This window comes from Lactuca saligna, chromosome 5, assembly GCF_052625555.1.
Source record: "Lactuca saligna cultivar CGN05327 chromosome 5, ASM5262555v1, whole genome shotgun sequence".
Lineage (NCBI taxonomy): Eukaryota > Viridiplantae > Streptophyta > Magnoliopsida > Asterales > Asteraceae > Lactuca > Lactuca saligna.
In genome coordinates, this window is record NC_136421.1 from 30,212,910 (window position 1) to 30,227,050 (window position 14,141).

The following is a 14,141-nucleotide window of genomic DNA, read 5'->3' on the forward strand; positions in this document are numbered from 1 at the left end:
AAATGGTAAAAGTGATATTTTTATAAAGTTGAAAGATGAATAATGTAAAAGTGAAATAAAAACAAAAGTTTAGAAAAACAAAGGCATAAAAGTGATATATTATAAAACTGAAGGTGGAGGGCGTATAAACACGAAAAGCTTAGAAAATGAAAGGGTAAAAGAGAAAATTTACAAAGTTAAAGGTAGAAGCGTGAAAATGATATTTTAAAAAGTAAAGGGATGAAAAATATCATTTTACTAAATTGATGGGTTAGATGAAAAAGTGACAATTTACAAAGTTAAAGGTGGATGGATGAAAATGATATTTTAAAAAGTAAATGTTAAAAATATGATTTTACAATATAAATGGATTACAATTAATGAGTCATACAAAGTTGAAGGGTTAAAATTATAATTAACGTATTAAAGTATTTGTACATTATGCATTAGGAGATGTACTTTTAGCTACGGTACATCTCCTCACATATAAGAAATTTGTTTTTGTTTATATTTATTATGAAAGTTCTCCTCACATATATAAGAAATTGGTTTTTGTTTATAATTATAATGAAAGTTCTTGATGTCTCAAGAGCGACTAGTTAAAACTAAGATCCCATTGTACAATTCACTAAAAGATGCTCAAATTTAAAGATAGATTTGAAATTTGTTCATATGCTAAAGCTCGAACAAGTAGGTCAAAAAAGGAAAATCATAAAAGGTCAAATATCAAAAGAAATTGACACCAAAAGTATACATACCTCCTGGAAGAGTGGGATCATCTTACAACTCACTAGTTTTATAGTTTACATGTAGCACATAATAATATTCTTATTATCGATCTTATACAATTTTTATAACCAATAAGTAGTATATCAACCAAAACAAGTAAAACACATTTGCCACACGCGGTGGGTTCCCATAAATTTGAATCAGAATTTCCCAAACCAAGACAAAAGTGCAAGTCGTCTTTTTAAAAGTCGTCACTGAATGACAATGGAAACTTCAAGGAAATCTACATCCAAGCATCGACAAGCAAAGTGGGCAAAATCATTTTACAGTGTTTCTTGTTGTTGAATTTAAGATTTCTCCTTGACGTGATTGTGGAAGTTTTCTCAAAGATCTGGGACACCATGTGTGGTGATGATTGAACTTGATATAGATCCTGATCCATTACCAAACTCAAAGTCAACAAATTCAATTGTAAACCCCAGTTTTTGGGTATTTAAAAAACAAAGGGAAGATTATTTATTGCATGTCTTACAAAGAAAGTTGGGTCATAAGAGATGCTTATGTGGCAAGGGATAACCAATTTACCTTTTCAATTCTTCCAAAGGGACCTAATGGTTCCGGAAAAAATGAGTTTATGAACAAAAATATTTTAAGGATTAAATGAACATGCTTTAGAAACTTTGTAGGGTAGTTTTGTCATTTTTCTTACATTTTTGATCCCATACATAGTTTTTTTTATAGTCTTTTTTTATTAATTTCATAATATACTTTTAGTCTTATTTCTATTCGTCTTTTCCATGTATAATTTTTTTTTTATCAAAACTTTATTTGGTATGATATAAGTATCACTTTGACATGTGTGAACCGTTCATATATGTAAATTAGAGTTTGTATATGAATTACGAATGAGTTATCTGTATATTAAAGTTACGTTTTCATCCCTTACATAAATTCTTTTTATAGTTTTCGTTTTTATTAATTTCCTTAACATATAATTTCTAGTTTTATTTTTATCCGCCTCTTCCATACATAATTTTTTGGGTCAAAATTTTATTTTGATACTTTTGTGGTGTCTAATTGTTCATTGTCATTTGTAAATCGCATACCATATGCATCGAAGTTATGTTTTGGTCCCTTCCAAATTTTCATTTTATACTTTTCGTTTTTATTATTTGCAAACGAGTTCTCCTCTGCGATGCACATGGTGACTTAAATACTAGTTGCTAGATAGATGACACTAAACTTGTAAACATCTTAAAGAACTCCTTTAAATCTCCATGAATTTATTGAATTTTTTATACACTTGCATTTTTTGGGTGGTACGAATTACTTAACAAAAACTTGACTATAAAGCTTTCTTGATGAACTTAATATCTCTAGGCCGAAGAAATCAAAATAATGACTTTCTTATATGAGTTGCATAGATAACGAAAGTGCTTATTAATGATCATAATATCGTATTTGACCATCATCACCTACTTGTGTTTGAGTAGGCAATACATTGGTATTTTTCCTTTTAGATGATGCCGAATAATTTCAAATTTAAGCTACATAAAGCCATTGGGTATTATGGGTGTTTCTGCACGTAAAGATCTATGTGGAGGGGATGTTCACACTTGAACAACACCCCTAATAGGTGTAAATGTGATGATGATTGAAGTTGGTCACGGCTTCTCACAACCAATCAAAATCATTTCTCCAAAACCATTCATCGCTTCTCTTTCTCTCTCCCTCTCTCTCTCACACACACACACACTAGTGAACACCACCCCAATACTAGTAGACATGTAGTGAAGTGGTTATTTGGATCATGTGGCAGCCTTAAATGCTTAATAATCTCAAAACTATACCTTTTAGCCTAATATTAATGAAACTAAATGAAACTAAGTCTAAGTTATTACTTTAATACAACTCATAATTAGTCAATTTGATAGTTTAATTTAGAAAAAACATCATAAATGGTCCTTGTGTTTTCCTAGATTCTGAAGTTTAGTCCCCGTGGTTTAAAAATCTCATAAATGGTCCCTGTGTTTTCAAAACTTTTGACGATTGGTCCTTATTGCTAACTCCATTAAGTTATGTCCGTTAACTGAAGGGCATTTTTGTCATTTCACAACCACATGGACCATTTATGATGTTTTCTTATATTTTTTTTTAAAAAAAGAAAAAAATTAAATATAATCCCTTCTCTTCTCCCCTCTCTCTCTCTCTCTCTCTCTCTCTCTCTCTCTCCGTTGACATTAAACACCGTCTACAACCTCTTCTCCTCTACTCTGCCTCTCACCTACTTTTCATCTTATCACCTCCGATCTACTCTACTTCCATTCACCTGCGCAACCAAATGGGAAAACTCCATCCTGATTTGCTACGCCGTGGATAAGTGTGGCTAAAGATGATGATCAATCACACTCGTTATCCAACAATCGCTGCCGCCCACAGATGATGATCGAATACTAGAACAACCTAGATCCCTAAACAACCACATCCTCATTCTCCTGTCAGCCAGACCCTCACATACCAGTGACGAAGCACCACCATCGCCACTACAATTTTAAGACCAACAACCATCGCCATTCCTACTATGTCTCTCTCTCTCTCTCTCTCACAATTCTACCCGATATAATCCTCAACATCATCTGAAAGATGTTGTATACTTGCAAGATCTACAACACCAATAAGGTCGCCATCTCTATGAGGAAAACACAAATCTGGCGTTCAGATTCCCTTCAAGCATCTGCCCTAACTGTCAAGAACCTTTATCCTTTCTCATTCTCTTTGTTTATCCTTCCTTCCAGGTGTATATCTTCACATCTACGAAACCCCACTATAAAGGAAAATTGATTTTTCAGTTTAATTAAATGATTTACAATTTCAACCTTTGAGCGTTGAAACAAAGTATGTAAGGTTTACATTTGATTTTTGGATTTGACAATTTTATAATTGAAATCAAACATCTTGGTTTTGAAGATTTTTGTTTGTTTTGTACAGCATGTGTATTTGTTCATGTGCCTGAAGAACAAACATGTCTGTTTCATCCAAAAAATCGACTTAGGTCTGTAGATATATGTCTATGTGTGTGTCTAAAGAAAAAAAAACCCATCCGATGGTGAAGATGAGTCAAGAGCCCAATATATATGAACTTTGATCTAGATAAGGTGTATATATGTTTTTATATTTATGTGTGTTCATGGTGAAGGTGGGTGAAGATCTCAGAGAGAGAGAGAGAGAGAGAGAGAGAGAGGGGGGGGGGGAGATGAACTTTGATATATATATATATATATATATATATATATATATATATATATATATATATATATATATATATATATATATATAGAGAGAGAGAGAGAGAGAGAGAGAGAGAGGGGGGAGAGAAGAGAAGGGATCATATTTAATTTTTATTTTTTTTAAAATATAAGAAAACATCATAAATGGTCCTTGTGGTTGTGAAATGACAAAAATGCCCTTCAGTTAACAGACATAACTTAACGGAGTTAGCAATAAGGACCAATCGTCAAAAGTTTTGAAAGCACAGGGACCATTTATGAGATTTTTAAACCACGGGGACTAAACTTCAGAATCTGAGAAAACACAGGGACCATTTATGATGTTTTTTCTTTAATTTAGTTTATAATTATTTATTTGACAAAACTGCGAATTTGGTCCTTGTGGTTTGCCAAAACCTTTGGATGGGGTCCAAATAGTTTCCAGCTTGCACCAAAGGTCCAAAATCAAGGTTTTCTTGGGTTTTTAGTCCATTCCGTCATTGACCGTTTGTTTGGGGCCGTTAGTGCCTACACGTGCCCTCCATGTGAGGGCATTTTGGTCATTTTAGGTACTTATTTTAAATAATATCATATTTCTCCCTTATATACATATACACAATCCTCTTCCTCTTCTTCATTTTTATTTACAGAGAAGAATCCTCTTCCTCTGCTTCTGTGGGAATGTTGCTGTTGTGCGAACCTCATGGACTTCACGAAACCCTGGTCGTCGTTTCTATGCATGCCCTAAAATGGTTAGCAAACTGATATTAGGTTACAAAGAAGTCAGTAGTTAAGCAATAACTCTTCTACTTTAATGTATTCTTGTAGGGATCCAGATGTGCATTTTTGGGGTGGTTCGATCCCCCTATGTGTCAAAGATCAACTGTTATCATACCAGGACTGTTGAGAACAATGAATAGGTATGAGGTTGAAGTGGGCCAGCTGAAGATGTGTTTGCTTGTCTCGTGGATTTTGTTTCTGTTGTTTGTGCTGTTTTGGAAATAGGAATTAGAGGTTAGGACTTTTTTGTTGGTAGTAACCACTTAAAAATGTTGTCTTTTGGTGCTAGAAGGTTTAATTGTGGTTTATATATGTTTTTGTTGGTAGTAACCACTTAAAAGTGTTATCTTTTGGATCATTGTATATGTAATGCTTTTATGACAATGGGAAGTGTAATGGTTTTATCCTTTTATGAATATGAAATTATAAAGGTTTGATCTTGACATGATATGCAAGTGTAATGGTTTTTCTCTACGTTTGAATATGCAATTGTAATGGTTTCAAAGGACCTAAACACACGTATATCCTTCTGAATTGCCCCAAACAAACGGTCAATGACGGAATGGACTAAAAACCCAAGAAAACCTTGATTTTGGACCTTTGGTGCAAGCTGGAAACTATTTGGACCCCATCCAAAGGTTTTGGCAAACCACAAGGACCAAATTCGCAGTTTTGTCTATTTATTTTCATTACTTAAATCACATGTTAATTCTAAAATCATATGTTTGACTATCAAACAAAAAGTGGTCATGCAAAATAGCCATGATGCAGGATCTTTATAACTCTTTTGAAAAATCCAACTAACCATGTCAAGCATGAGCATGCTAGACACTACTATTCGTATTATATCTACTAGTATTACAGTTCGAAGTAGTAGTTGAAGTAGGGGATGCCGATAGCTAACTATAAGTAAAGTAAACTAATTAAATTAAGCAAATTATAAGTTAAAACTAAATTAACTAAATTAATCTGACCAAACAAAGCAAAATATAAATTAATAAATTACCAAAGATACAATAAGAATTACAAAAGCTTATATCATATCGTAATTGGGTATTTGGAGTTGGAAATAACAATGCCACATTGATTGCATCTAGTAAATAATTTATTTTGTTGTCGACCTTGCATATATTCCAAATTTCCGTGTTTCGGTTGTGCTAATTTCCTTAAATGGTAATGACGAACAAAACCACACCTTCTTAAATCTTAACCAACAGGCAACAGAGAAACTACTTCCTTTGGATCCTGATATATTTCGAATCTTTGGAATTATAAGATTGAAGATTTTACACTAAAACTGCACCCATTATTTGGTTTCATTTTCAATAGAGAAGACACAATTTTTTTTTTTTTATAAATGATATCTACGATTAATCGATCTGGAAAACAAATGCCAAATACGATGCTTCAAAAAGTCCAAGAAAAGCATTATATTAGACGAGGGACTTCCGATACCCATAAGGATTTTCTGCTAATATAATTTTCTTTATTAATTGGAAGGTAATGATGGCCAATTTATTTAAAAATTGGTTTGGATTATTTGTTATGACTAACATATTAAAAGTGTAAAGAATGAATAAACGAAAAATATATCAAATGGGCTGAAAGTCGTCCAGAGCATGTTTCGATACATATATTTCAAAAATTAGATTATATTTGTAATAATATAATTTTAAATCATATTTATTTAAGTAATTGTTTATAAAACAATGGTCAAAAATATTTTGGGTTACCCAATTTGATCGGACATATACCAACATATTATTCATTTTAACATTTTACCTAACCGTTTATTCATAAAAATAGCAGACCCTAATATCTTTAATAACTTAACTCATGAAGAGACACCTGATACATGAAGATAGATTTGAAACTTCTTATATGCCAAAACCCTATGGTAATTTTGATCCATTTATTCAATCAAATGGGTTGAAAGTTATCTAAAATGTGTTTTCGATGAATATAACATTTTAAGTTGTTTTATTCAAGAAATGAATTATTCATGACAATGACATACTTTTTTAACATCGTATTAACACACTAACTCGATCCCGACATGTACAAAAAAGTTGCCCATTTTAACACGTTAGCCAAATATATTTTGCCAATGATATAAAATGAAAGTTCTTGATCTTTCAAGAGCGACTAGTTAAAACTAAGATCCCATTTTACAATTCACAAAAAGATACTCAAATTTAAAGATAGATTTGAACTTGTTCATAAGCTAAAGCTCGAACAAGTAGGTCAATAAAGGAAAATCATAAAAGGTCAAATATCAAAAGAAATTAGCACCAAAGTATACATACCTTCTGGAAGAGTGGGATCATCTTACAACTCACTAGTTTTATAGTTTACATGTAGCACAGAATAATATTCTTATTATCGATCTTATACAATTTTTATAACCAATAAGTAGTATATCAACCAAAACAAATAAAACACATTTGTCACACGCTTGTGGGTTCCCAAAAATTTGAATCAGAATTTCCCTTCCCGAACCAAGACAAAAGTTCAAGTCGTTTCTTAAAAGTCGTCATTGAATGACAATGGAAAGTGGAAACTTCAAGGAAGTCTACATCTAGCGTCGACAAGCGAAGTGGGCAAAATCCGTACGATCCTCATGTTCCAAGTAATTTCTTACTCATATTTTATAATATTTCATCTCCTTCTATTATACTATATATTAATCATTCTACAACTGGACAACACAACACAACCAAAATCAACTCACAAACCGCGTGCTTTTACAGAAGAGAGATAATGGAGGTAGAGAGAGACTCAGTGAAACTGAGCCTGAGCAATGAGCTAACAAAAACAGCTCAATCACTATCCATGGAATCCCACAAACAAAACAAACCTTTCATCACAAACCTCAACAAGAAACCATCAATGGAGGTTGCTATCTTCGCATTTCCAGGATCGTGGGAAGTCAGCGACTGGTACCATGATGATCGTTTTGGAGAAACCGAGGTTGATCGTAACCTCTTCAAGTCCATGTGCCGGATCGGAGAGAATCGACCCGCTAAAGTCAACGCGGCGTTTCTTAAAAGATTTCAAGATCTTTTAAACGAGTCCACCTTCAAATCGGAGGTAGAAATCTAATAACTTTACTTTCAAGTTATAACTTTTGATTTGAAAACGAATAACATTGACTGAAAGTCAAACTGTGAAATTTTCAGGTAGAGAAAGCTGTGAACACAAATAAGAAGATTTTGTTCACAGGGCATTCGTATGGTGGTGCGATAGCAAGTTTTGCCACACTTTGGTTACTTGATGAGTACGTAAAAAATCGCGGTAAAAAATTCCCAATCGGATGCGTAACTTTCGGGTCACCTCTGATTGGTGATCGGACCCTCTCCCACGCGGTCCGGCGTGAGAAATGGGCGGGTCATTTTACCCATTTTGTCATGGAACACGACGTTGTCCCTCGTATCATGCTATCTCCTAAGATATCAATTCAACAACATGTACCTAGTATTCTCAAATTCTTCCAACAACAAGTCAACGCCATTGATGATAAGCCCCACAAAAGTCGAAAGTTGATCTTCAGCAAATCGGGTCCGGGAAAACGGACGGCGGAAGATCGGTCGATAGGAGACGATGAAGGTGTTGAGTTCTTTGAGAATGTAATAATAAATGCATCAGCAGTTGCAAGTCATGTTGCATTTGAGCTAATGGAACCTACAAATTCTCTAATGGAGAAGCTATCCGTTGACTTTGTAAAAGTTTCTCCGTATAGACCATCGGGTTTTTACGTTTTCTGCACTAGCCATTCTCAACAGTTTCGGGTGGAAAACCCGAATGCTGTTCTACAGTTACTGTTTTATTTCTTGCAATTAACCGACGAAAGTCAAAATCTGGTTGATTTTTCGTCGAAAAGTTTCAATGAAAGTTTTAGTTATGAAGAACAAGTGAAGAACGTGTTACAGCTGGAAAACTTGATCGACCTGAAAGACCTCAACGACCACTTGTTGACTCCTAATGGTACTGCAGGCGATGCGGTTCGTACAAGTAACGAAGCTCTATTTCAACTGGTGAGTGCCTATAATTAGTTAATTACATCAACATCGTCTTCATTCTTTGGGGTAGGTAGGGTATAATAGACTTGATGATAAATTAAAATTGTCTTTTTGTGTGTGTGTGTGTGTGTTGTTACAGAGTGCAAGTGCAAGATGCTGTTTAATAGCTGCTGAAGAGGCGGAGAATAGGAAGAAAGAAAACGAGAAGATGATCGATAAGTCGATGAAAAAATACGCAACACCGGAAGAGAAGAAAAAGAAAAGAAATCGAACTGAGCTTAAGTTCATCGAGGAAATTCTGGATGAACTCCGTGAGTATAAAAAAAATCACACTGATTACTACGAAGCCTTCAAGCTTCAAAAGGAGCACGACGTCGACTTCTTGGTTAACGTAGACAGGCTGAAGCTGGCTAAAATATTTGACGAAATTGTGGAGATGGTGATGCGCGATGATCTTCCTGATGAATTTGAAGGTCGGGAGGAGTGGGTGAAGGTAGGGACGGAGTTCAGGCGACTGTTTGAGCCTTTAGATATCGGAAATTATTATCGCCACTCAAAAGGAGATGATAACAATAAAGTTTATTTGGATGTTAGACCAAAAAGGTACAAGTTTACACAGCGATGGTATGAACATGCAAATGGGATGGGGTTTGAGTTGGTTTCAGAGACTAATTTTGTTGCACTGCTTGAAGAAATTAAGAAGGAGGTGGAGGAGACTAAGAAGAAGCCGATTGATATGGTTAAAGAGGAATTCAAGAGTCTGGAGAAACAAGTTCACAACTGGATTTCTGATCACAAAATACGAAACGATGATGATGATGATGATGATGTGTTTTGGGGAGAATGTTTTTTCTCTGTGTTGCGGGGAAAACTAGGATAAACACCACACTTACACCCACACCCATGAAAAAGGAAGAAAATGTACATAATCTTAACCTTTCCATATGATTACTTAATAAGGGTAACTGGGTGAGTGTAATATGTGAGTGAGTGTGAATGTGTTTGATATTTTATGAATAGTATCCTTGCTATAATTGATTTACGCTTTTTAAGTTATACTTTTACATGAGTTTGAGCTTTTTTTTAAGATTTTTATTATGATAATAATATTTGAGACATTTTGTGATGGAATCTTTAAAAGGATATAGCATTTCTTTGGAACTGATATTTAAATACCATTACGATATTTTTCGTAGATAACTATATTATCGTTTTATATTTATTAATTGTTTACAAGTTTGATTTACCTCTTTGTTTATTAAAATACTAGGTAGGTGGGACTTGCTCTATTTTTACTTCTTTATTTCATAACACTAGCCGACCAGCATACTAAGGAGGTGAGGATAAAGGGTTTTTGATCTTGCAATGCTTACAGGATATATAAGACAAAAAATATATTCAATAATACAACTACAAACAAAAAATTCTACATAATATTTGAAGTAACTATGGATCGGAAATATTAATGGTCTTAAAATTTTCATAAATTTTGGTTTGAATATTAGCCATTTTATAATTTAATCCGGTACTATTTTTATTTAAAAGGAGTATTATACACTACAAGAAAATTTCGATTTAACTACGAAAAAATTCTGTAGCTAAACTTGAATAACTACAAAAGTTCCTACGGAATTTCTCAATGAGATTCCATAGGTATATTTCTTGTAGCAAACTCTTTAGCTACAAAATTATAGTTCCGTAGCAGTTTTGCTACGACGTTTATTCCATAACAATTTAACTACAACGTACTTCTATAACAATTTCGTAACAATGGGGTGCGTAGCAAATTTCGTAGCCATTTGTTCCGTAACAAATTCCGTAGTCATTTGTTTTGTAGCAAATTTCGTAATCATTTGTTCTGTCGCGAATTCTGTAGTCATTGGTTTTGTAACAAATTTCGTAGTCATTTGTTCTGTAGCCATTTGTTCTGTAATAAATTACGTTGCCATTTGTTCCGTAGCCAATTATAGTCATTTGTTCCATAACAAAATTAGGTTTCAAAACAAATTCATAACGATAAAAATATTCAACAAAATTCAATTTCAATTTATAATATTCGTTGAAATATATAAAATGCAATAAATTTAATTTTAATAGTTACATAGATTTTCATAGATATATTTAAATAATTGAAGATCCTCTTACATGGTTTCCTAATCATCCAAAATGAATATTCATTACAAACATCGTCATACAATTCATATCGGAACCACTACAAACACACAAAGATGCTCAAAAAATGGCATAACCTACAAAATCAAATTTATAAACAACTTGATTAACATTCAAATCTTTTGTATAAAATCTCATTATATCTCTAGTTTTTGACCAACTAGAGATTTAAAATCTGAAAAAAAAATAAAAAAATCCAACTCTTCTATTTGATACACTATTACCATATAACTAAGAAACAAAATGAATCACCTTTTGAGCACCATCAGATCCAATGTTAGCATGATGCCAAAATGATTTGAAATAAAGTTAAAACAAAATGATAATACAATGATCATAAACGCTTACATATTAACTTGTATTTATAAAACAAAACTTGATTTTCTATTATAAAATGTAATCTAGTAATTAAACATTTAAATGTTTAAGTTTTTGTGAAAACTCTCAGAGGTTGACTCAACACCTCTCGACTAATGCTGATGTGCCGACTGAAAGCCAATGATATAAAAGATTGACTCGCACCCGAGTCAAATGACACCAAAGCAGGTACATAATTCACAAGAAAAGTACCTACGCATATCATAATATAAGCATAAAATTTTAAACATTAAATAATTACATGAAAGAGTACATACCAGCCACGACATCGGGCGCTGCGCGGACCTCCTCTGCGGTCAACTAGAAGGCTCTCCCTCGCGCCTTCGGTACCTCAGCCTTCACTGGCCGGCTCTCAGTAGCTCTGATAGCAGTAGGGGTAGATCCCTGTGGTGCTCCCTGGGTAGTCCCTCGCAATAGCGGACACTCTGCCTTCCGGTGTCCAGTCTGGTTGCAGTGAAAACATACTGCAAACCCCTTTAGGCAGTCCTTGGCCATATGCCCATTCTTGCCACACTTATAGCAAGATCCCGCTCTACAAACCCCATCACGACCCTTGCCGCACTTCCCACAAGTGCGGTCCTTCTGGCTCCCTGCTCTGGGATCAGCGGACTTGGCCCGCTTGGCTGTCGGCTGAGACTGTGTCGGTCGTCGATCCCTCCCCTGAGACTCCGCTTCCTCCCTCGCCTGAGTCTCTAGCTCAATCTCCCTCTTCCGTGCATTTGCTTGAAGCTCGGAAAATGTCCGGTACGAGGAGTTCGCCACAAACTCCCGAATATCCCTCCGCAAAATACTCAAATAATGGCTCATACCTGCCTGCTTAGATCTCTCATAATCTTCTTCGGATCCCAAATCCCAAGTACTCTACTATGCATAATCCATTCTCTAACAGATCTCTCATAAGCTTCTCGCTGCTACCTACTCACTCTCAAGCATCTCATAGCAGCTCACCTCTCCCTAGGCTAAGGCATCACAATCAGGCCACTCTAGTCCTAATAGGAATACCTAGCCCACTCTAGCAAGAGAATACATCATATCAATCTCATAAACATATAACATAAGGGTATTTTGGGAAATCACCGTTCGGGTGCTGACTGATCATACATACGTTTCTGCTCTGTGTTTCTCTAAAAATCTTTTACTTCTTTTAGAAAATTTGGTTCTCTTTTGAAAATGTTTTCCAAATCCTCAGTTTGAGTTCAAATACTCCTGAAGGTGTACCCGAAACCGTCAAACCAAGGCTCTGATACCAACTTGTAACACCGTAAATTTCCAAAACAATTTTTCGCATTTAAAAAACCATAATTCATTTGTAAATCATAAAAACATCATTGTTTGATACTCAATTTATAACATATAAAAATATCCCAAGATCTCCTATCATAAAAATCCCGTGTGTATACTGATCAAGCCGACGCCTTCCTGCGATCCTCACTAGTACCTGAAACACATAACACAAAACACTTTAAGCACAAAGCTTAGCGAGTTCCCCAAAATACCACATATAACACATATTAGCCACTCGAGGCTATAACTCTGTGGGTCCGTGGACCTAAAACTCTGTGAACCCTAAGGTTCTAACTCTGCAAGCATGCACATCATAAATCACATAGAAGAATGCAATGCAACAAACAATATATATAAATCACTGTATCACATAACTCTATTTACCTACTCAAGGTAAAGTATAGTGAGAAGACTCACCTCGCGTATCTCGGTAACTCGTAAATCCCTGAAATCATTAGTGCTCGATCTCCCGAGCTATAGTCCTCCTATAACACAATACATCTCTAATTAACACTTCCCAACTAAGGTTGACTAACCCTATCAAGTCAACACCGGTCAACTATGGTCAATGGTCAACGGTCAACCCAACTCGCCGAGTCTGGTGTGGACTCGTCGAGTCTCTATAAGGACCCGATTCCTCTGAGTCCTTCCGACTCACCGAGTCACTCACCCAACTCGGTTACTCAACCCCTGGTTCGAAATCCCTGAACAACCTGCACCAACTTGTCGAGTCTGCCAATGGACTCGGCGAGTGCATCCCATGCACAACCCCAAACGACCTTCTAAGGTCAGATCTATTCCACTAACTCATAGATCCAGTCCTTCCAAGCTTATTTATCACGTAAAGTTCATGTCTTGGCGCTCATATCACACCTAATGACTCATAAATGGTGTTTTGACCTCAAGCACAAAGATCCCAACCCAAAACCTACATGGATTCATAAAAAGCTTGGACAAAGGGACACTATGGACCTCCAAGGGTCCAGATCCAGAACCTAACTCACTTAAGGGACCATGGGAGCACTAGATCTAGCCATAAAAGGGCTCAATAAGCCTAAATCAACATGAACATCACCTCAACAAAAAAGGGTTCGAAAATGGTACCTCAAATGTGATGTTCTGGACCTCGGATCTTCAGGAAGTTAACCCTTTTGCTTCCTCTTGGCTAAAGCTTCCTTTCCCTTGCTAGACAACACCTCCAAGGTTTATAATGACTCCTTATCTCACTCCAAATGCTCAAGTGCACTAGGGTTTCGCTCTGGGGGCTGGTGAGCACAAATGACGGCCATAAGGCCCTTTAAATAGGCCCCAAACCCGAGAAATTAGGGTTTCATCAAACAGCGCGGACTCGCCGAGTCTACCAATGCGACTCGTCGAGTCCGGTCATTAATCCAGATGAGAAATCGCGTCTATACTCGGCGAGTCTATGCACCAACTCGCCGAGTTCTTCCACAAAACTCAAAATCAAATGAATAAATATAATACCTGAAATTCCGGATGTTACAAAACACCCCTGGCTAAGTAATGAAGATTA

General features: G+C 35.4%; 1 protein-coding gene and 1 long non-coding RNA gene across 2 annotated transcripts; both read left to right on the top strand.

Annotated features, from left to right (window-relative positions):
* The first annotated feature begins 4,657 nt into the window (after positions 1-4,657).
* LOC144998545 (uncharacterized) lies at positions 4,658-5,160 on the top strand. The gene is made up of 2 exons (XR_013660362.1): positions 4,658-4,726; positions 4,803-5,160. It is a non-coding gene; the product is annotated as an uncharacterized LOC144998545 (long non-coding RNA).
* A 2,305-nt stretch (positions 5,161-7,465) lies between these two features.
* On the top strand, positions 7,466-9,831 carry LOC145048857 (protein EDS1-like). The gene is made up of 3 exons (XM_078997486.1): positions 7,466-7,844; positions 7,934-8,788; positions 8,913-9,831. The coding sequence occupies exons 1-3, from the start codon at positions 7,515-7,517 to the stop codon at positions 9,651-9,653; spliced, it is 1,926 nt and encodes a 641-aa protein (XP_078853612.1). The 5' UTR covers positions 7,466-7,514; the 3' UTR covers positions 9,654-9,831.
* The last annotated feature ends 4,310 nt before the right edge of the window (positions 9,832-14,141 follow it).